General features: G+C 33.5%; 6 protein-coding genes across 8 annotated transcripts in view; 2 read left to right on the plus strand and 4 right to left on the minus strand.

Annotated features, from left to right (window-relative positions):
• The window catches only part of rols (rolling pebbles), an 86,264-nt gene extending 85,241 nt beyond the window's left edge, over nucleotides 1-1,023 (minus strand). For both annotated transcript variants that reach the window (XM_070633949.1, XM_070633948.1), the window contains exon 1: nucleotides 646-1,023. The gene's annotated coding sequence lies outside the window, so the exon portion shown is untranslated. The remainder of the gene's footprint in view (nucleotides 1-645) is intronic.
• Nucleotides 1,024-1,124: 101 nt separating this feature from the next.
• On the minus strand, nucleotides 1,125-5,423 carry LOC139085728 (zinc finger CCCH domain-containing protein 13). Of its 2 annotated transcripts, none has more exons than XM_070633856.1 (4): nucleotides 5,269-5,423; nucleotides 2,208-3,918; nucleotides 1,545-1,855; nucleotides 1,125-1,476 (listed from the first exon to the last, which is right to left on the minus strand). In XM_070633856.1, exons 2-4 carry the CDS (start codon nucleotides 3,907-3,909, stop codon nucleotides 1,321-1,323), a joined length of 2,169 nt encoding a protein of 722 aa, XP_070489957.1. In that variant the 5' UTR covers nucleotides 3,910-3,918; nucleotides 5,269-5,423; the 3' UTR covers nucleotides 1,125-1,320. The 2 variants fall into 2 exon arrangements, with proteins under 2 accessions (XP_070489957.1, XP_070489958.1); XM_070633857.1 differs by lacking the exon at nucleotides 5,269-5,423 and adding an exon at nucleotides 4,084-4,222.
• Nucleotides 4,095-5,177, minus strand: LOC139085756 (phosphatidate cytidylyltransferase, mitochondrial). The gene has a single exon (XM_070633900.1). It carries the CDS (start codon nucleotides 5,175-5,177, stop codon nucleotides 4,095-4,097), a length of 1,083 nt encoding a protein of 360 aa, XP_070490001.1.
• Nucleotides 5,424-5,595: 172 nt separating the features above from the next.
• Nucleotides 5,596-7,617, plus strand: SCCRO (defective in cullin neddylation 1 domain containing SCCRO). Its single transcript, XM_070633859.1, has 4 exons — nucleotides 5,596-5,705; nucleotides 6,112-6,696; nucleotides 7,012-7,115; nucleotides 7,177-7,617. The coding sequence occupies exons 1-4, from the start codon at nucleotides 5,703-5,705 to the stop codon at nucleotides 7,322-7,324; spliced, it is 840 nt and encodes a 279-aa protein (XP_070489960.1). The 5' UTR covers nucleotides 5,596-5,702; the 3' UTR covers nucleotides 7,325-7,617.
• A 67-nt stretch (nucleotides 7,618-7,684) lies between these two features.
• polo (Serine/threonine-protein kinase polo) lies at nucleotides 7,685-10,604 on the minus strand. The gene is made up of 6 exons (XM_070633858.1): nucleotides 10,046-10,604; nucleotides 9,547-9,935; nucleotides 9,019-9,479; nucleotides 8,631-8,958; nucleotides 8,325-8,568; nucleotides 7,685-8,230 (listed from the first exon to the last, which is right to left on the minus strand). The coding sequence occupies exons 1-6, from the start codon at nucleotides 10,139-10,141 to the stop codon at nucleotides 8,027-8,029; spliced, it is 1,722 nt and encodes a 573-aa protein (XP_070489959.1). The 5' UTR covers nucleotides 10,142-10,604; the 3' UTR covers nucleotides 7,685-8,026.
• A 93-nt stretch (nucleotides 10,605-10,697) lies between these two features.
• Nucleotides 10,698-12,705, plus strand: RpLP0 (ribosomal protein LP0). The gene is made up of 5 exons (XM_070633904.1): nucleotides 10,698-10,804; nucleotides 11,001-11,091; nucleotides 11,375-11,666; nucleotides 11,726-12,232; nucleotides 12,325-12,705. Exons 2-5 carry the CDS (start codon nucleotides 11,038-11,040, stop codon nucleotides 12,417-12,419), a joined length of 948 nt encoding a protein of 315 aa, XP_070490005.1. The 5' UTR covers nucleotides 10,698-10,804; nucleotides 11,001-11,037; the 3' UTR covers nucleotides 12,420-12,705.
• The last annotated feature ends 6,392 nt before the right edge of the window (nucleotides 12,706-19,097 follow it).

Raw genomic sequence — 19,097 nt, forward strand, 5'->3', positions numbered from 1 at the left:
CTATTAGTTTGGATTAGTTATGGTTTGGATTGTCTTCAAAATGTGCATTTTTAGATATACTTTTTGAAATTGTTGGATTTGAGTTTTACGTAAAAGTTACGTACGTATTTTGATTACGTACAATAATTTCATACAAGTTTTTTGTATATTGATAAGTCAAGAACAAGTTAATTGTGAATCTTAAGACTATGCATCCGTAATTTACAGACACGTTATGATCAAGATTAACCAATAAGAATTATTAAGATGCACTTTTTTGTTCAATTTTATAGAATTATCATTTTTAATTTTACGTAAAAGTTCTTACGTACAAGTTCTTACGTACAACTTTGTTACGTACAACAATTTTACGTACAATATCCTTACGTTCAATAATTTTACGTACAATATCCTTACGTTCAATAATTTTGCGTACAATTTTCTTACTTTCAATCATTTTACGCACGTCAAAATTGCATCAAAATTCAAATTTCAAATATCCGTTAAAAATCATTGCGAAATATGCTTTGCGATTTCCGTCAAATTCCTATGAATTTCCATTAATAGAGTCATGTCATCCTCAAAGAATGCACACAGCATAAGTATTTCATAAGAATCACATGTTGTATTTTAAAAAATTATGAAATTGAGATGAAAATGTCTCACCTTATATTAAGTTTCGTCTATATCCTCTAACAATGATTACTATATAATAATAAATAATTACTAATATTAAATTGCACACAAAAAAAACTAGACTCCAGGCACACGACACACACGATACAATTGGAACTGATTAATTTCGTTTTGGGATTTTTCTAAGATTTTTTTTATCGGAATTTTCACATTTTTTCGTTTTCGGAATTTTCTTTTCTTTTTTTTAATTTACTTAAACTAATTTTTCATTGCGAAAAATGCGGTGACTTTTCAACAACAAAATTCAAGACAAAAGACTTGAGTGACGAGCAAATTTCTCAGTCATAGATCAAAAAGAATTTCTTATTTTCTTTTCTATTTTATTCCTTCTCGATGATCTGCTTTCGAGAAAATCTAAACACAAACTGAAAAGGAAAGGAAAAATTGTTGAAGGAAATTTTTGTGTCTCGCACAGTAAAATTAAAAATATTGAGTCGAGACGAGTGCGCTTATTTTATACACAATTTTTATTTCTTCTTCTTGGGATTTGTTTAAGAATGAGTTTTAAGAGAGGAAAATTCTGTTTTTTTATTTTATTTTTTTTCTACATCTTTTTCAATTCAGTTATTGGGATGTGAAATTAACTTTCATTTATTTACATTTCATAATAAAAAAAAATTAAATTCATATAAAAAAATAAAGGATTTAAAGAAACTTCCTGTGGCCGCGTGAGAAGCGATCGTCAAGCATTGCTGCACTCTTTACGGCCAACTTCTTTCTCGACTCATCAAAGCGATTCACTTGTAGGTCAGATTCACGATTAAATGGCCGTCGCTCTTCCTTTTCATCTTTTGACTTTTTCTAATTTAATTTTATAAAATTTAGCAATTAACGAATCATGAAAATGCGATCTTAATGTCTTCATTTACCTTCTCCTTCTTCATCTTCTTCTCATGCAACTCCAACAATGATTTATCACGTTTATGTAGTTTCTTATGCTTTCGTGCCATCTCTTCTTGTTCGGCGTCACGCTTTGCAATAGCCTGATCACGTCGACGCTTTTCAGCATTACGACGATGATCTTCTGGTCGTTCTTGTTGTTGTTGATTACCATCGTTTGGTGTCTTTGTCCATGAGCTGCGGTCACTGAAATCTGGTTGTTCGTTACGACGAAATTGACGTGCACCGAGTCCTAAATCGGGAACTTTTTTGACTTCCGGTAGCTCAAGCATCCAATCCTCTGGAAAATATTATTAAACATTAGAAAAATTGTAATTAATTGTACAAGAATATTGTAGGTAGTTGAGTCGATCAAAGTTGCATGTAAAACTTGTATGGAAAAGTTCGTTAAAATTTGGATCCGAAAATCTCGTTAAATTTAGAAAGTTCGTTAAATTTTGAATCTGACAGATCCGTTAAATTTGAATTTAGAAAATACGTTAAAATTAAAATTTGAAAAATCAGTTAAAAATCAATCAAGTTCAATGCGAAATCCATGACCGTAAATTCATGACTGCAAAATACCTCCCATAAAAATAATATCCAGCCCATAGCATTACCAATCTAAAGATAATAATCTCATAACTACTCACCACGCCTGTTCATTTGAGACTCAATTTCTTTTGTTCTACGATCAAGCTTCTGGATTTTCATTTCAATTTTTCTCTTTTCACGTTCAAGCTCTATTTCACTCAATTTCGATGTATCGTCTGTAGGCAATGGTCCTATCATACAGTCATCATCATCTGATGAAATATTATCATAATCGTCAATTTCTTCATCCATCATTTCATGGTCTTTGGGTAATGCCGGTCCAACAATTGCTCGTTGCTGATCATTTCTTCTGTCACGGATAAAATCTGAAGGTATTTCTGGTCCAACGAACTTTCTCTCGTTGCTTTTTGATGCATTACTTGGTGGTGGTAATGCTGGTCCATAAGATGCATCATAATCATCCTTATCATCTCGTTTCTCTGAGCTGCGATTGCTTGAATTTCTTGAATGTTTTTCAGACGATCCTTTTCGTGACAAAATTGGCCTTTCCTCACGTCGATCATTGCGACTTTTGTCTTGTTGTTCATTTTTATGATGATCTTCTCGATGCTTGTGTCTATCCTGATGTTCATTTTTGTGTCTATCATGATGATCATCCTTATGTCCGGATTTCTCTCTTTGAGAATTTTCCGATATTTTGTCGACTTTGCCTCTATGATCATCTTTATGTTTAGGTCTATTCGAATCTTCTTTATCAATTTTTTCATCACGACCTTTAGACTTTAAATGCTCATCTTTATGTTCATCTCGATGTTTATGCTTTTTAGAATCGTCTAAATGTGAACTTTTTGCTGCCAATTCTTTATCTCTAGAAATATCATCTCGATTGTAAGACTTTCTGGAATCTCTTTCGTCTTTTAAAGTATTGTGACTGGATTTTGAATGATGTGAGGATGAACCGTCTCGTTCTCGACGTTTTTCGTTGGAATGTGATCGCTTTTTGGCATCAGGTTCTCGTACATCGCTGATTATCTCCCTTTTTCGTTGTTCTGGCTGTTCTCTACGATTATGTGCTGGAGCTTCCTTACGCTTATCGCTTTCAGCTTCTCTTTGCCTATTACGTTCAAATTCTCTATGTCTATCAACTCCAAAATCTCTATTTCTATCAATTACAACCTTTTGATGTCTTTCGTCTGGAATTTCTCTACGTCTATCATCTCCAGCTCTATGGCGTTTTTCATCTGCAGCTTCTCTGTGTCTATCCTCTGTAGCATCTCTGCGTCGATCTTCTACAGCATCTCGTCGTCTATCCTCTACAACATCTCGTCGTCTATCCTCTACAACGTCTCGTCGTCTATCCTCTACAACATCTCGTCGTCTATCCTCTACAGCTTCTCGTCGTCTATCCTCTACAACATCTCGTCGTCGTTCATCAAAAACGTCTCTTCTACGTTCATGAATATCAGATTTTCGACGATCTTTAGAACGCGAACGTGTACGCTTTCTACTATTTGTATCATTATGTCTCTCGCGAGAATTTTGACGTGGGTGTTCTTTATGGCTATGAGTTTTACTGTGCGACGAAGATGAATTTCGACTTAATTTCTCATCGTCCTTGTCCAATTTATCACGACGCGAATCATGTTCATGTCGATGTCTTCTGTCACCATCATGCCTCTGATCTGTGCTGCGCTTTTTACGAGAATCCTTTTTTGGTGAGGATTTTTCATCCGATGTCGTTCGTTTTCCTCGTTTAAAACATCCAGAATCAGAGTCACTTGATTCTTCACTTGAATACATGCTTGATACCTAAAAGCAAAATAGAATTTTTAATTAAATTAAAAAAATAGACTGTAATTGGAAATTTTATACTAAATATAGTGTGTGGAATGAAAAAATCAATATCAATCAACTTCGTCAATTATTAAAATTTTGATTTTATTTTTTTTCTTTGAATTATTTTTTTTTTAGTACCTAAGGAACAACTACAAGCTAAAAGTCTTCAATGCTTTGCTCCAACTATAACTGATTGACTTTTTAAGTCCAGCGGTGGGAATATTTTTAAGCGATTGCTTTATGCTACTTTGCCATACAATATCAGCTAGGCTCTTTCGTACTATATCTTGATATTGTGGAGAACATGCGACTGCTCTTAAAACATCCTCTGTATCTGATCTATAACGACCACGATTCCATTCTTGTACTATCCTTCGAATTGGATATTTAGGAAGTTGATTTAGGTGCTGTAGAATGACCAGTGGACCTTTATCTTGTTGCCAATTAACAGAATATTCATCACCGTCCATCGAATAATTAAGTATCGATTTAAAGACTTCCAATATTGGTTTATAGAGATTACGAAAATTCTCAATCTGTGGCTTAACGATATTTTTCACTTTGTTCTTGTTCTCTCCAAAAATCATTCGAAAATCTCCATTGTAACTTAATGAAGTAATCGCGCAATAAAAGTCAAATTCACTAAAATCATTTGGCAGTAATAATAATGCTGAATGAATGGCACTTTGTAAGTTTAATTCTAATGCATTTTGAATTTTGGAATTTTTCGGCTCACGAATTATTTCGACAGGCTTTTGAAGTCGTCCAGCGACGTATAAATCTCTCCAATCCAGTAAGTCCTCAATAAGGTCTTTCGTTGATATTACACCGTACTTAATCATCAAGTTTTTCTCATCATGTATCGGAATTAATGTATTACAAAAGACTTTAGCTGCATACTTTTCCTGATAACGTGCTATAAATTTACTTCCCATTTGACTAATGAACGAGTAATGACTAGGATTTTGTAATACATTCTGTGAATGCCATTTGTATGGATTTTCAACAACAAACATTAGATCCAGCAAAGCCGGTTTCTTGGAAATGGCTTTGATTGCATTATTATTATTGTTTTCCAAAGTGATGTTGAGAGGAGTCGGCGACGGCGATAAATTATCATAGCCTACTTGTGGTTTAACACCGGATCCGTAAGCAAAACATAGAGAAAAATTCGGAGGAAACTTGGAGAGTATTCGATAATAAAGAGGCTTAATATTTCCTCGTGTAAGCATTCTTTAATTACTCAATTTTCGAGACTGATTACTTATTTACATAAACATCTGATGAATGAATTGAAAACTTCCAGTTTTTTTGCTTTTATACCTTCTCTCGAGTCGCCTCTTTGCTGTATCCTCAATCTTTACGTCTTACTGCCTAGGTTACAGCACTTTTTACTTTTTTAAACTTCGTATAAAGCTCACTAATTAACAAATTTAAAATCAAACTTTGAACTACTGAAACTACTGATTCTCCCCTGTTTCACTGTTAGGGGAATATCGGAATTTTCAAATTTTAAAAAGTTTTTAACGGTTGAAAAAAAGTTTCTAAAAATAAAGTTTATTAATTGTTTTGATTATTTTTAGCCATTTTTTTAGTATTTATATTGAATTTCCAATTAGCTTAAATCAGTGATAATTGGTGATTTGAACTAAAAACATTAAATCAAGAAGAAAAGTAATTAACGAATTTTTAAGATTTAAATTGTTTCCACTCAACAAAAAATATATTTTAGGAAAATACAATTTAATACAGATAAAATGGTAATTTTTTGACATTTCCCACAACATTTTACATGTTAATCATAACATAGTAGATAAGTAATTTGGTGCTAAAATGAAGTGATTTAAGAACAAGGTTGAAAAAGTCGTGAAATTCTAACAAATCGTGAAATTTTCCTACATAAAGTGAATTTTCGCGTAAAAAATCACAGAAAATTTGTGAATAATGAGAAAATCACAATATACAGCTGAAAATAAAGGATGTGATTGAGAAAAATGTGAATAATAGATATAAAAAATTAAGTTGGAATGAAAATCAAAAGTTGATAATAACGATTAATGATAAAATGTCCTTGAAGATTCGCTTTTTTGGCACCAAATCTATAAACTTCTACGCAATTTCAGCAACTTTAAATACTATAATTTATATATGATTTTCCATTTTTAGAATAAATTAAAGCAGCAGCAGAAAGATAAGGTCAAAAAATTTATAGCTCTAACACAAACTGGCGAGCAGACAGCGATATTCTGCTTGCAGAATAATGACTGGAAATTGGATTTAGCAAGTGACAATTACTTCCAAAATCCTGACTATTATTACAGAGAATTAGACAGTAAGAAGATTGAACAGCTTTTTAATAAATATCGCGATCCAAATGAGCCGCAAAAAATAACATCAGATGGTGTTGTACGACTCCTTGAAGACCTTCAATTATCTCCTGAATCCAGGCTTGTTCTCATCATTGCATGGAAATTTAGAGCGCAACAACAATGTGAATTTTCACGGGACGAATTTGTGAATGGATTTTGTGATTTAGGAGTAGATAGTATAGACAAATTAAAACAGAAACTTCCTCAACTAGAGACGGATTTGAGTGATATACACAAATTTAAAGATTTCTATCAATACACATTTAATTATGCGAAAGAAACTGGTCAGAAAGGTCTCGATCTCGATATGGCCATCGCTTATTGGAATATTGTATTGAAAGATCGCTTCAAGTTCCTTGATTTATGGTGCAAATTTCTCACGGTAAGTGCTTCAACCTTTTAAAATCGTTAAAACCCTACAAATGTTTTATTTGAATTCGTCAAAACCATACAAATCCCTTCAAATTTGATGAACTTTTCTAAAACCATCTAAATGTTTATAATTACCATTAAAACCTTTCAAATTCTTTATCAATGTTTCAAAACATTACAAATTCATTTTAAAAACCTCTCAAATGTACAATTTAATAACAATCTTCAATATCTCTTTTATATCACTTTCTCATTAGTCAGCATGATGAATTTCAATTTCCAAGTAAAATAAATTTAACCTTAATATAATTTAATACAATTACAGGAGAATCACAAAAGGTCTATCCCAAAAGATACATGGAATCTTTTGCTGGATTTTGCACAGCACATTGACGATAACATGAGTAACTATGACGCAGAAGGAGCATGGTAAGTTCATCAAAATTATTAATTAATTGATCAGATCTAACAAATTTAAATTAATTTACAGGCCGGTCCTAATTGATGATTTCGTTGAGTGGTGTCAACAGCGCTTAAGTCAAATGAATGCAGCAACCCAGCAATTATCGTCACCTCAACCACAACAACAACAGCAACATTATTATCAACAGGGAAAAAGTAACATGTATTTTGGGTAAATTTGACCATCGACGCGTTGAACTCTTTTAAATTTTTGCCTATTTACTCAAAATTTGTTTCCTTTTTTTTGTAAATGAGATGATGAAAAAAAATAACGAAAAAAAATTGTTTTCCTGATGAATGCTTATGTAATTATTATAATTAATAATATTTGATTATGATTTCAACGTTTAATTGTTGAATTAAAGATATAGTTTTATCAAATAAAAATGTATGGTGACATAAAAAAGGGTCAATAAATGTCCAACATTTAAAATTATTAAAGATTGATTTTTCCCTGTTTGTAAATTTAAAAAAACAAATACTTAACAGATTTGGAACGTTAATAAAAACGACGATAAAAATGTAGAAAATAATAATTTACACTTTTTTTTATGCTCTTTATTTTTTTTTCTTATATTCTGAGACTTACTTTTACAGGAATTATTTTTGACAATGTACGCCATACAAAAGGCATTCAAAAAAATACGGGACAGCATGTATAAAAACTAATTAAAGGGAAATAATATTCTAGGTAGCATTCTAATGATTATGATTATATTGTAGTTAATTCATTAACGAGTTCTTCAGTTTTTTTGTGTGTGCTCCTCAATAACGAATAAAGAGAGTTGTACATTTACTCTAGATAAGATCATTATTAATATGATATTTTCTTAAAATCTCATTTTTATCTTAATATATTTTTTTTCCATCTCGCAAAGTTAATAACATTCAGCTGTAAGCTTCTCAACAAGTTTCAACAACTTTTCATGTGCATATCTTAACTTCTGGTACAAGTCATTGCTGCAGCCTTGTTCTGCGATTGTACTGAATGGATATGTTCGGAAGTTCTTCTCGACATCCAATAGTGTTACTGCTTGCATCAATGGACATAAAATAATCTTTTGATGATCCGAGAAATTCAGCTGTAAAAAATAACGGTCAATTAATATTTGAATTTTAACGGATATTTATGATTTGAATTTTTTCAAATTTTAAAAATACGTTAGAAAAAATTACCTGAACAGTTCCATTTGTCAAGTGCATAACAACTGCACATTGCGTCCTGAACCATGTGTGCAAATGAGGCACACGAGAAACACTATCGCTATCTTTGACTGCATTTGCTCCTGCCTTTACCAGATGCTCAGACATGTATCTCTTAAAATAAGTCAATAATTTCATCTTCTTTTCGAGTTTTGGTGGATACGACGTTGCACTAAAGTAAGATTCTTTTCCTTCTTTGTCTATAAAATGGACATTGCTGTAAGGAAAGTAAATCGTGAAATAAGGACTCAAGATATGACTATAAATGGCTTGACTTACTGTCCGTTTGCAAGCATAATTAACTTTGTTGTATCATTAAACATAACACCCATTCCTTCATCACATAATTGATATCCAAATCCATACTTATCGCTATAATCGACCCATTTACTGATCCAGAATAATGGATTTGATGCTGGATCACTATATTCATCACCTAAATCACTAAGATGACGTTTCAATTTCTTGGCAAACAATTCATTCAATTGCTGATACAAAAGCTCCAAATTACTCTTTTGTAACTGACTCGATGCAGTCATCATTCCCGAAGCTGTGATAGCATCATGCAAATTATTCTTAAGGAATGAGAATTCTGAGTGTGTGTCATCTAAATGAGATTAAGGATTAATAAATTTGATAAATTCAATTCTATGTCCTGTTAAATTACCTCCATTCATTTCAGCCAGAGGACGTCGTACTGCCTTATCATTGTATTCGAGCAGCTCTGGACGTGGAGCAGTTGTTAAACATGAGTATGGCAATGATTTTGGAATGGGAGCATAAGATAAGAACTCAAAACGCAACAATTGACTAACAGTTGGACGTTTTTCTGGATCAGACTGTAACATGGCAATGATCATTTCAGCAGCGTTCTTGCGCAAATTTGATGGTAAGCGGTAATCGCATTTTTTAATTTTATGATAAGTATCCTTCAAACTCTTTGTCTCAAATGGAGGCTGTCCCACTAACAACGTATACATAACACATCCAATTGACCAAATATCAACTTCATACGAATGTCCCTTCTTGTTAAGAATCTCAGGTGCAATATAGTTTGGAGTTCCGCATAAAGTCTTTTTACGTTCACCCTCAAATTCAATTTTTGTTGCTAATCCAAAATCACCAATTCTAATTTAACGGAAATTCATTTTCAAATAAAGAACAAAGAACAAAGAAATTATCAAGTTTGACTTACTTAACATGCAGTTCATCATTAAGGAACAAATTTCCCAATTTAAGATCGCGATGGATGATACGGTTTTCATGCAAATATTGAACACCGCTGACAATTTGATGTATATAATAACGACATTCATAATCAGTAACGACTTTTCGACGTTTATGTAATTCCATCATAGATCGCTTTTTGCATAGTTCTAGTACGATATAAACGTTAAATTGATCATCGAAGAAACTGTTGAATCCTACAATATTTCTATGGTGCAAGGACTTGTGAATTTGAATTTCTTGGGTCATTTTCTCTTTTTGATTGGTCTTCATCATAAGCTTCTTAGATACAATTTTTCCAGCAAAAGTCTCACCAGTAACAATATTTTGAATCTCATAACATTTGGCAAAGCCTCCCTAAATGATCAAAAATGGATTTACAGGACACAAAGTTAAGGAAATTCGTTATTTTTATTCGAGGTTAAGGATTTGTATATAAACATCAATTAAAATACAAATTAACTTACTTTTCCGAAGAAACGGAGCTTCCTGTACGTAGTACCTGATGTTGCATCATACAGCTTCTCTGGAATTTCCTCCACAATATCGTCTTTTTTCGACATTTTTGTTTGACTTTTTTTTATTTCTCAATAATTCCTAATTTTAACTACACTTTTACTGTTTCTTAACAAACACTCACTAGATATCAATTCCCTTTTGTATTACCGCACTAGTTTGATAGTTATAATGGAATGAAAAGCTATATTTTAATTAAATTATGTCGAAAATAAAAAAGCAGTTTGCAACACGAACGGTTTTTTTGAAGAATTTTCAAATTTATCCGTTAAGCCCTTTCAGCAAATCACTTTTGCCGCTAACTTTCAAAACAGACTCCGGAAATCAATTTTACAGGCTTGTTATCAAGTTGTTGTCTACTGTAGTCATCTAATATAGTTAATAATTGTATAAAAGTACATGAATTATGCTTAATATTTATGTATTTTTCAAAATTCAATGTAAATTTCTATTTTTGACGAAACTTTTCTCACGGACATGCCAAAAATTTCGCAAATTTTAGTTTTTGCACAATTTCAATGCTAATATGATTCCTTTACACTTTTATCTGTTTAGTTAAATTGTAAATTATGTTTTTGGATAATATTCTGAGTTATAAATGATGTATTTGAGTGAAAGTGTATTTTTTTGTACAATCATCATCGACTTCGGATGTGAACAAGCTGTTTTCGTTCTTTTTCAACGAAAATTTTTATAGATTACACGTCTTGGTGAGTAAAATTTAATTTATTACTTTAATTAAGTCTTTTATTGCTAATATTTATGCTTAATGCTATTAATTACAATGCATTAAACATGAATAAGCAAAATTTATCAAAAAATCTGCGATAAATTCAGCAAAAAATGATAAAATAATTTTGACAACAACAAACATGCTAATGAACTTTCATTTTTCAACATTTTCAGTTCTTAAAAATACATATATCCTTTTCCAATTATCAAAATGGTTAGGGAGAACAAGGCAACATGGAAGGCTAACTACTTCACAAAAGTTGTGGTAAGTTATCGATTTATTAAAATTAATGTGCAAAAAAAAATTGAGGTTATGAAATGTGGATATAAATTAAATATGATGAAATATGAACTAGCTGAACATGGATCGTCCGGCATTGGAAGGCTTGAAAAAGCTGAACCCACCAGTGCCTGGTTCATGGGTGTTTCTATTCGCTGCTGACAGCAGTCTGAGGGTTTATTTCCGCAATCATAAACTTGTCGAATATACCCAAAAAGTCATTCGACATTTGATTGATATTCATTCAAAATATGCTTAAATTTTGCAGACATACCTCGACGAATATCCAAAATGCTTCATCGTCGGTGCAGACAATGTTGGTTCAAAGCAAATGCAGCAAATCCGTATTTCGCTTCGTGGCCTCGCTGTTGTTTTGATGGGAAAGAACACTATGATGCGTAAAGCTATCCGTGGACATTTAGAAAACAACCAAGCCCTTGAAAGACTCTTACCACACATCCGTGGTAATGTTGGTTTCGTTTTCACCAAGTTGGACTTGAATGAAGTTCGTGAGAAGTTGCTCGAGAACAAAGTTCGTGCCCCAGCTCGTCCAGGAGCCAGTAAGTCATAATTTATTACTTATAATAGCTTAATACTAATCATTTAATTTAATCAACAGTCGCACCATGCCCTGTCATCATCCCAGCTCAAAACACTGGTTTGGGTCCAGAAAAGACCAGTTTCTTCCAGGCTTTGTCTATTCCAACAAAGATTTCAAAGGGTACGATTGAAATTATCAATGATGTCCCTATCTTGAAGCCAGGTGACAAAGTTGGTGCTTCAGAAGCTACATTGCTCAACATGTTGAACATTTCTCCATTCTCATACGGTCTTGTTATTGAACAAGTTTATGACTCCGGAAGCATCTTCTCACCAAACATTCTTGACATCAAGCCAGAGGACTTACGCACCAAATTCCAACAAGGTGTTGCAAATGTTGCTGCTCTTTCATTGGCCATCGGATACCCAACAATTGCTTCAGCTCCACACTCCATCGCCAACGGATTCAAGAACTTGTTGGCTATTGCCGCCGTTACGGAAGTTGAATTCAAACAAGCTGAAACAGTCAAGGAATTCCTTAAAGATCCAAGCAAATTTGTTGCCGCTGCTGCTGTTGCTGCTCCAGGTAAGCAAATTGTTCCTTAATAATTCTAAACTTTTGGAATTAATTATCATAAATGACTTAATAACATTAAATTTTCTTATTTATTCAAATAGCTGCTGCTGCTGCCCCAGCTGCAAAGGCTGAAGCCAAGAAAGAAGAATCAGAACCAGAATCCGATGACGATATGGGATTCGGTCTTTTCGATTAAACATCTAAATCATAAAATACCATCAACCAATACAGGTCACACAAATGTTTCGATCCAACATTGTCAAATTTTATCATTATATGCATAAAGAATTGTAAATACTCGTCGGGAAAACTAATGGCGACTTACAATTTTGATTGCATAAGTAAAAGAGAACAACATTCCTCTTTTTAACACCATCAAACAATAATTACGTTTCTTTTTTTGCCTGAAGACCGGCAATTTTTAAATTAAATGAAATGAAATAACGTTTAATTTAATAAAAGTGACCAAAAAAAGATAAAAATGTTTTCAATCAATTTTCTTGTCTTATTTTCAGCATTCTTTTGAGTATTTGTTTTCTTTTCAGTCTGTATTCTTTGTTGGACATGAGTCAGTTTGACCAAGTTGATCTAAATTTAAGAAATGTTTGAAAACCTTATAAATGTTTATAGTTGTAGGGTTTTGAACTTGAATTTATACGACTTTGACCTAGCTAGCTTGACCAGTTCAAATGACAGCATATAAAAATGTTTGAAAACCATACAAATGTTTATTTTGAGATGTTGTGAGGTTTTAAATTTGAATTTATTGGGTTTTAAGCATTTCTGCGCAACGAAGTAAAACCGGAAATAACTAGTTACGACGCAATTCTTTTCTAAAGGATAAATTGCTTATGACATTAATCTTCAATGGTAAAGGATGTATTCATAAGTCATACATGTCATGAACATTGATTGTAGTCAACCCATTACATAGCTCCAAAGTGATCAAGTCATTGAAATGCGCTTGAGTCGCATGCTCAAAACTGCATGAACCGACTTTATTGCCTTTCGTCTTTGTTTCAGTTGAGCTCTAAAATGATTGTCACGCTATAATGATATGAGAAAAATAATGGCCTGAAAGGGCATGAGAGACAGAGAGAGAGATAGAGAGAAACGAAATAACAATAAGGCAGACATGTCTAGGATTATTGGGAGTACAAAGGAATGTGAAAACGATGCATGACAAAAGAGAAGAAAAAGGGAGGAAAAATTGGGTAAAATTGTGATAAATTCTAAGAAAAGATTTCTCACAGCGAGTTTAGGTACTTGAGGCACATGCTTGCGCATTTGTCTTAAATATAGCTTATTTAGTGACTTACTCAATTACATAGTTGAATTTTTTACGGATGTAGAAAATTAATCATTGATTTAGATACTGGTTTATTGCTTTATCTCATGACAGCCGTCCAGCAACATCTCAGACAGGTAGTCAAACTGTGTACAATTCAACCTTGCCCCCTTTAAAGAAAATGCGCTTGAGAGAACAAATTAACATAAAATGTATTTAACCCGTCAATTCGTTCTCTCACTCAATTCCAAAATGCCTTCGGAATAGACTACAAGCGGCGATTGTGATAACATTGAACATTGAGGTCCAAGCACGTTATACGAATTATAAAACTTACAAAGATTTCTTCAGAACCAGTTTTTTTTTTTCTTCTCAAACATTTTTGTCGAGATGTCTCATCGGGACTCATGCATCAATTTAAGAATATCACATTATTTTTTGTCGAACATGTTCATTTTAATCGTTGCTTCTTAATGGTCCAATTTATCTCAATTTAATTAGATTTTCTAAAATGTTTTGTAAATATCGTCACACTGACTTTTAACGGTTGTTCAAAATTTGAATTGCATTTGAAATTTTTGAACTCAATTTCAAATTCAAAAAATAACGGAAAATTTTGCAAAAAGCTGTAAATCATGAAATGACATTTACACTAACTGTACAGTCTATAAGGCATGAAATAACGGCATGAGGAGAAAATATCCAATTACGTAATTCTTAAAATAACCCCAATAAAAAAATCCCAAATGATGAAATCACATTGCTTCGCGCGGTTCGGTCAACACGAAATGCAGGTTGAAATAAAAGTATGGAAACACAAGAAAGAAAGAAAAAAAAAATCATGAACTTCGTTAGTCATACATTGATTCATTCCATTAATGACGACGATCACATGTTTTTGTTGATATGATTAATTTTAGAAAACTGAAATTTTTAATTAAGGTAAAAACATTTTTCTATCTTTACCCTGATCATAGCTTTATACCTACCTAAGCACATTATATACGCAGCACGATATCTCATGACTGTGACATTATATATGGACGTAATGTATTTTTTAGAAGAGAAAATTGAGCGCAATTGCTTGATTTTCTTGAAGGACAAACAGATAAGCATTTTGCTGCTTACTGACTGACTATTTGTGCATGTATTTCATACCAAAAAGGAAAAACGACAACCAAAAAATATAAAAAAAGTAATAAGAAGTAGACGTAACATGTCAGATGAGAGAAGTCTTCCAAGCGTGATAAAAGAAAAGTCAGTCACTAAGAATTGCATGTATTCCTACATACACAAAAAGTATTAAGTACAAAGTATAATAATGGGACATTAGCAAATAACAAAAGAGTCAGTAAAATGAAACTTTCAAGACCTTGAATCGTATCCAATCCATCCAGCAAGCTTACAATTTTACAGTGCTTGATGATGCATGAAATTCGAAAAAAAAACTATATTTTACAGAGTTGCAACTGATTCCATACACAACCGAGCATAGCATAACATAGAAGCAGTGGTGTGGCAGCAGGAAGAAAGGAACAGAACACACAGCAACAACAACAAAAGAATATCGAAAATCCAAACCAATGTTATCTCTAGAGAATTGATAGGCGAGAGAGATGGAGGAGGAAGGAATAAACGAGTTTTTTGGGGGCGAGAGCAGGGGTGTTTCAAGTATTAAAGTTATATGCATGCATGCAAAAGCTACATCTATCTCATTCTCATTTGCGTTTGTTCATTCGTTCATTGAATTCAAGCAGCAGAAGCAATGGAATAGGTTCTTTTTTTTTGAAATGTTTATGCAAATCAGTTATCTCAATTCCATTAATTCAAACCAGAAAGGCTTTTGCAGAATAAAAAAAAAAAAAAAAACTTTTTTTTTGGAGCTCTTTGTGTGTATAAAATATTTTGTGTGCTTATGTATCGAAAATTCTGTCTTCCACTTCTCTGTGTCTATCATGCATTTATACGAATAAAACGTACATAGAGTATAGTGTGCTATGTATATTTAAAATATCCGATTAATTGGGGATACTTTTCAAATTATGTCATAGACATTTCCTGCTCTACGTCGACTACGTACACAATATGCGCACACCATACCCGAGCATTACTATGTAGTCGCAGCAGGGAAGCACTACGTCACCATGACAATTGCAGCACTACGTCGCCGTGACAATCACACCACTAAGTCGCCATGTCACACGAGAAGCTGACCAGAAGGCATTCCATGTTTTTTATCAATCCCACCCTTTAACCTAGTAGCACTATGTAGTCGCAGAGCGCCACTAAGTCGTCATGTCTATCACAACCTCAGAAAGTGGCTTGAAGTGACCCTGACACATGTATTTTCCCAATCACACACCGGTGCCATGTAGCACAACGTAGTCGCAAGGCAACACTACCTAAATCACACCACTCATCGTACCCAAGTAGCACTATGTAGTCACAGCACGCCACTACGGCACCATGTCACGTCACGACAAGGTGACGTGACGACACTTTGGTGCATTTTCTTCCCAATTTCTCATCGTAACCAAGCAGCATTATGTAGTCACAGGGTACCACTACGACACCATGTCAACCATACTACTACAACGCCATGTCACACGAAAAGGTGACTTGATGGTGCATGTTTTCATGCTAATTCCACATCGTACCAAAGCAGCACTATGTAGTCGCAGTGTGTCAATCGCAACACGAGTAGGTGAAGTAACGGCACTCTGACGCATGTTTTTTGCCAATTCCACACCATACACCAAGACTGCACTATGTAGTCGCGGGTCGCCACAATGTCGTCATGTCAGTCACACCACTATGACACCATGTCACACGAGAAGTCGACCTGACGATACACTGACGCATGTTTTTTGCCAATTTCTAACCATATTCAAGTTGCACAACGTAGTCGCAGAGCAACACTACATCGACATGTCAATTGCAACACATGAAAATGACCTGACGGCACCCTGGCGCATGTTTTTTGCCGATTAAGATCAATCTTACAGCAAAAAAACTCAAATTTACCTCATCGTACCACTCAATACACATACCTCGACATGCTATTGACTCGGGTAAAGGAAAAAAAAGAACTTAATTGATGTGCGCACGTTTGTAATAAGAATATAATAATTTACATTGTACTCCACGTGCGCGACACGTGTTGTATATGCAATTTTATATGTACGTACATATAATAAGCAACGATCAAACATCATTGATGGACACTTCCTTCTTTTGTAAATGCCAAAAAACCAACAGAATTCCCATTTGAATATCGTTTCAAAAAAAAAATTAAACCTATGTATGTACATCATGCTACATTTCAGAATCCCAAAAAAAAAAAAAACGGAATCGGAGTGTGGCAGGAGGGTTAGGGATGGAGGAGATTTGACCATACAACTACAACAAATGTAGTTTTTTGAAAAGGAAAAAAAAAACAGAATGCTGTATAGGATGATGATGATTCCTGTATGTATTATTTTTCCATTTCTCCCCATAATATAGGATGTGATTGCTGTGTTGTTGTTGCTATTTAGAGCGATCAGAACTAAAAATTCCACTCTTGTTGGTTGACTGAATATGAGTTGAAAAACGAGAGCGAAGAGAAGTAAGCAGGTCTATATGCGGAATGAGTATGAGCGTGAAATAAACACGACATTGGACGATGGATGGACTCTGATGGATAAAGTGGCGGGTAAACAGTATGTGGAAAGACGAGCGCCCCCATTTAAAAAAAATCTCCCAATGCATAGAGAGAGCATACAAGGCCATCAATCAATATATACAGTATGTACATACATATAAGTGTACACATGTGAAACCAGTTTTAATTCACCATGGGATCTCTCGCTCTTTAAAGTCTTGCTTTTATGTCTTGCTGTACAAAAAAAAATGTATAATATTCGAGTCTTAATGAAGCACATCCATTTAACATCCCTAACATTATCATCTGGTATCCAGTCGATAGTCTTTGAATGCTTATTTCTCTCTTTTGCGTCTTACTTCTTATTCCCTTCACTGTTGTACATTTCAAAGAATAACAGCGGGATCGCATGGCTTGCATGCCACTGGCAACTCCAAAAAAAAAAAAAAAAAAACTCATCCTATCCAATACATAAAAATCGATATTGTATATATACATATATTGCACAGCCAATATCACATAGAGTGGTGTGAGTTTTCGGGAACTGATGTGTATGAACATTATATGTGGTTGTGTGTATATGGCAAGAGCAGGCGAGTGGGCAAAAAAAAAAAAGAACTGTTCGGTTTTTTGAAAAAAAATCTACCATTTTTTTCTATACTGTATAGTTCTTGCATACAAAAATAGATTTTCATGCTTTAAACTCTTAGCGCGCGGAGAGATATAGATGATGTTCGAATAGAAATACAAATTAAAATAGAAATATAATGTTGCTCGTTGTCGCCGCCGCAAAACCCGACATGCTGTACATGTATAACTTGTACATTTTAGACCCACATTAAGATTTGGTCACGATTTAAAGCGTCTTAAAACGGCGTAAACAAGCCGAAAAAAGAAATCTTGTATGCGACGACATCAAGAATATTGTGAGAGAGACAAGAGACGACGACGTGTGAGAGAGAGAGAGAGAGGCGACGACAACGACGACGATGTGGAGGAGAATGAGATCTTATAAAAATGTGGACAGCTGGCTGGTCAGAGACAAAACAACAAGAAAATGTTGTCTATATAAAATATCGTATGTAGGTACATATATGTATGATATATAGTTAGCAGTGAAGCATGTTTGATAGAATAGACATCCTTCGCTTGATTTCTTATATTTCGTAAACGTCCGCTTGCCTTTACTTCTGCTGCTGCTGTTGTATTACCAATACAATTGCGAATGTCGAATAATATTTTAATCTTGATACATCAATAGTGTATAGACCATACAATATAAATATATATATAGTACATACGAACAGTCAGTCGTCATTCAAACAGGGATGTTGTATATATATATATATATTTATTTGTATCTGTATTTTTATTTATTATATTTTCTAGATATATACATTCACCCTGTGTCTAGCATCTGCTTTAGTTCTGCTATTTGCCATGTCAAATGCGAAAAAAATAATTTAAGTGGAACGTTCGTATGAATCGACCGAATGAAAAAAAAAATTGCCTCCCCGCAAAAATTTTACTTTACACAAATGTGTATTGGTAGGAATGAATGTTGTTGTTCTATGTTGTTCATGCTGTATTAGTATTTTTGTATTTTCTGTGCACTTGCTGACTGATAGATTTGAGCGCTGCGGATAAACCCTCCGAATGTATTATAAATTTTGTATTGAATCATAGTAACCTTTGAAATTTTTTAAAAATTCAAAATTTGTATTAAACAAGTTTGACTGAGTGACCCGAGATTGACATCCAGGAATAACCCAAATTAATGAATCAATCAATTACGACATCATAGTTCGTACATGACATTCAGCCCGTTTGAAACATTTTATTCTTCTTCTTCTTCTTCTTTTTTTTCATTTCAATTTATGATTGTGTCTGTGTGCATTCTCCTCGCTTTTTTCAGTCGTAAGTTTTTTTTCTATCAGAAAACA

This window comes from Chironomus tepperi, unplaced genomic scaffold (genome assembly GCF_022539635.2).
Source record: "Chironomus tepperi strain 1889 unplaced genomic scaffold, CSIRO-AGI_Ctep_v1 contig_82, whole genome shotgun sequence".
Taxonomy (NCBI): Eukaryota; Metazoa; Arthropoda; class Insecta; order Diptera; family Chironomidae; genus Chironomus; species Chironomus tepperi.

Coding starts and splice junctions, on each gene's coding strand:
- LOC139085728 (XM_070633856.1), bottom strand. CDS start 3,909: ATGTATTCAAGTGAAGAATCAAGTGACTCTGATTCTGGATGTTTTAAA. Junction 1,856..2,207: donor GTCTCAAATGAACAGGCGTG/GTGAGTAGTTAT, acceptor AATATTTTCCAG/AGGATTGGATGCTTGAGCTA. Junction 1,477..1,544: donor AGAAGATGAAGAAGGAGAAG/GTAAATGAAGAC, acceptor AAATTAAATTAG/AAAAAGTCAAAAGATGAAAA.
- LOC139085756 (XM_070633900.1), bottom strand. CDS start 5,177: ATGCTTACACGAGGAAATATTAAGCCTCTTTATTATCGAATACTCTCC.
- SCCRO (XM_070633859.1), top strand. Junction 6,697..7,011: donor TATGGTGCAAATTTCTCACG/GTAAGTGCTTCA, acceptor ATACAATTACAG/GAGAATCACAAAAGGTCTAT. Junction 7,116..7,176: donor TATGACGCAGAAGGAGCATG/GTAAGTTCATCA, acceptor ATTAATTTACAG/GCCGGTCCTAATTGATGATT.
- polo (XM_070633858.1), bottom strand. CDS start 10,141: ATGTCGAAAAAAGACGATATTGTGGAGGAAATTCCAGAGAAGCTGTAT. Junction 8,959..9,018: donor TCTGGCTGAAATGAATGGAG/GTAATTTAACAG, acceptor AATCTCATTTAG/ATGACACACACTCAGAATTC. Junction 8,569..8,630: donor ATTATGCTTGCAAACGGACA/GTAAGTCAAGCC, acceptor CTTTCCTTACAG/CAATGTCCATTTTATAGACA.
- RpLP0 (XM_070633904.1), top strand. CDS start 11,038: ATGGTTAGGGAGAACAAGGCAACATGGAAGGCTAACTACTTCACAAAA. Junction 11,667..11,725: donor CCCAGCTCGTCCAGGAGCCA/GTAAGTCATAAT, acceptor TTTAATCAACAG/TCGCACCATGCCCTGTCATC. Junction 12,233..12,324: donor TGCTGCTGTTGCTGCTCCAG/GTAAGCAAATTG, acceptor TTATTCAAATAG/CTGCTGCTGCTGCCCCAGCT.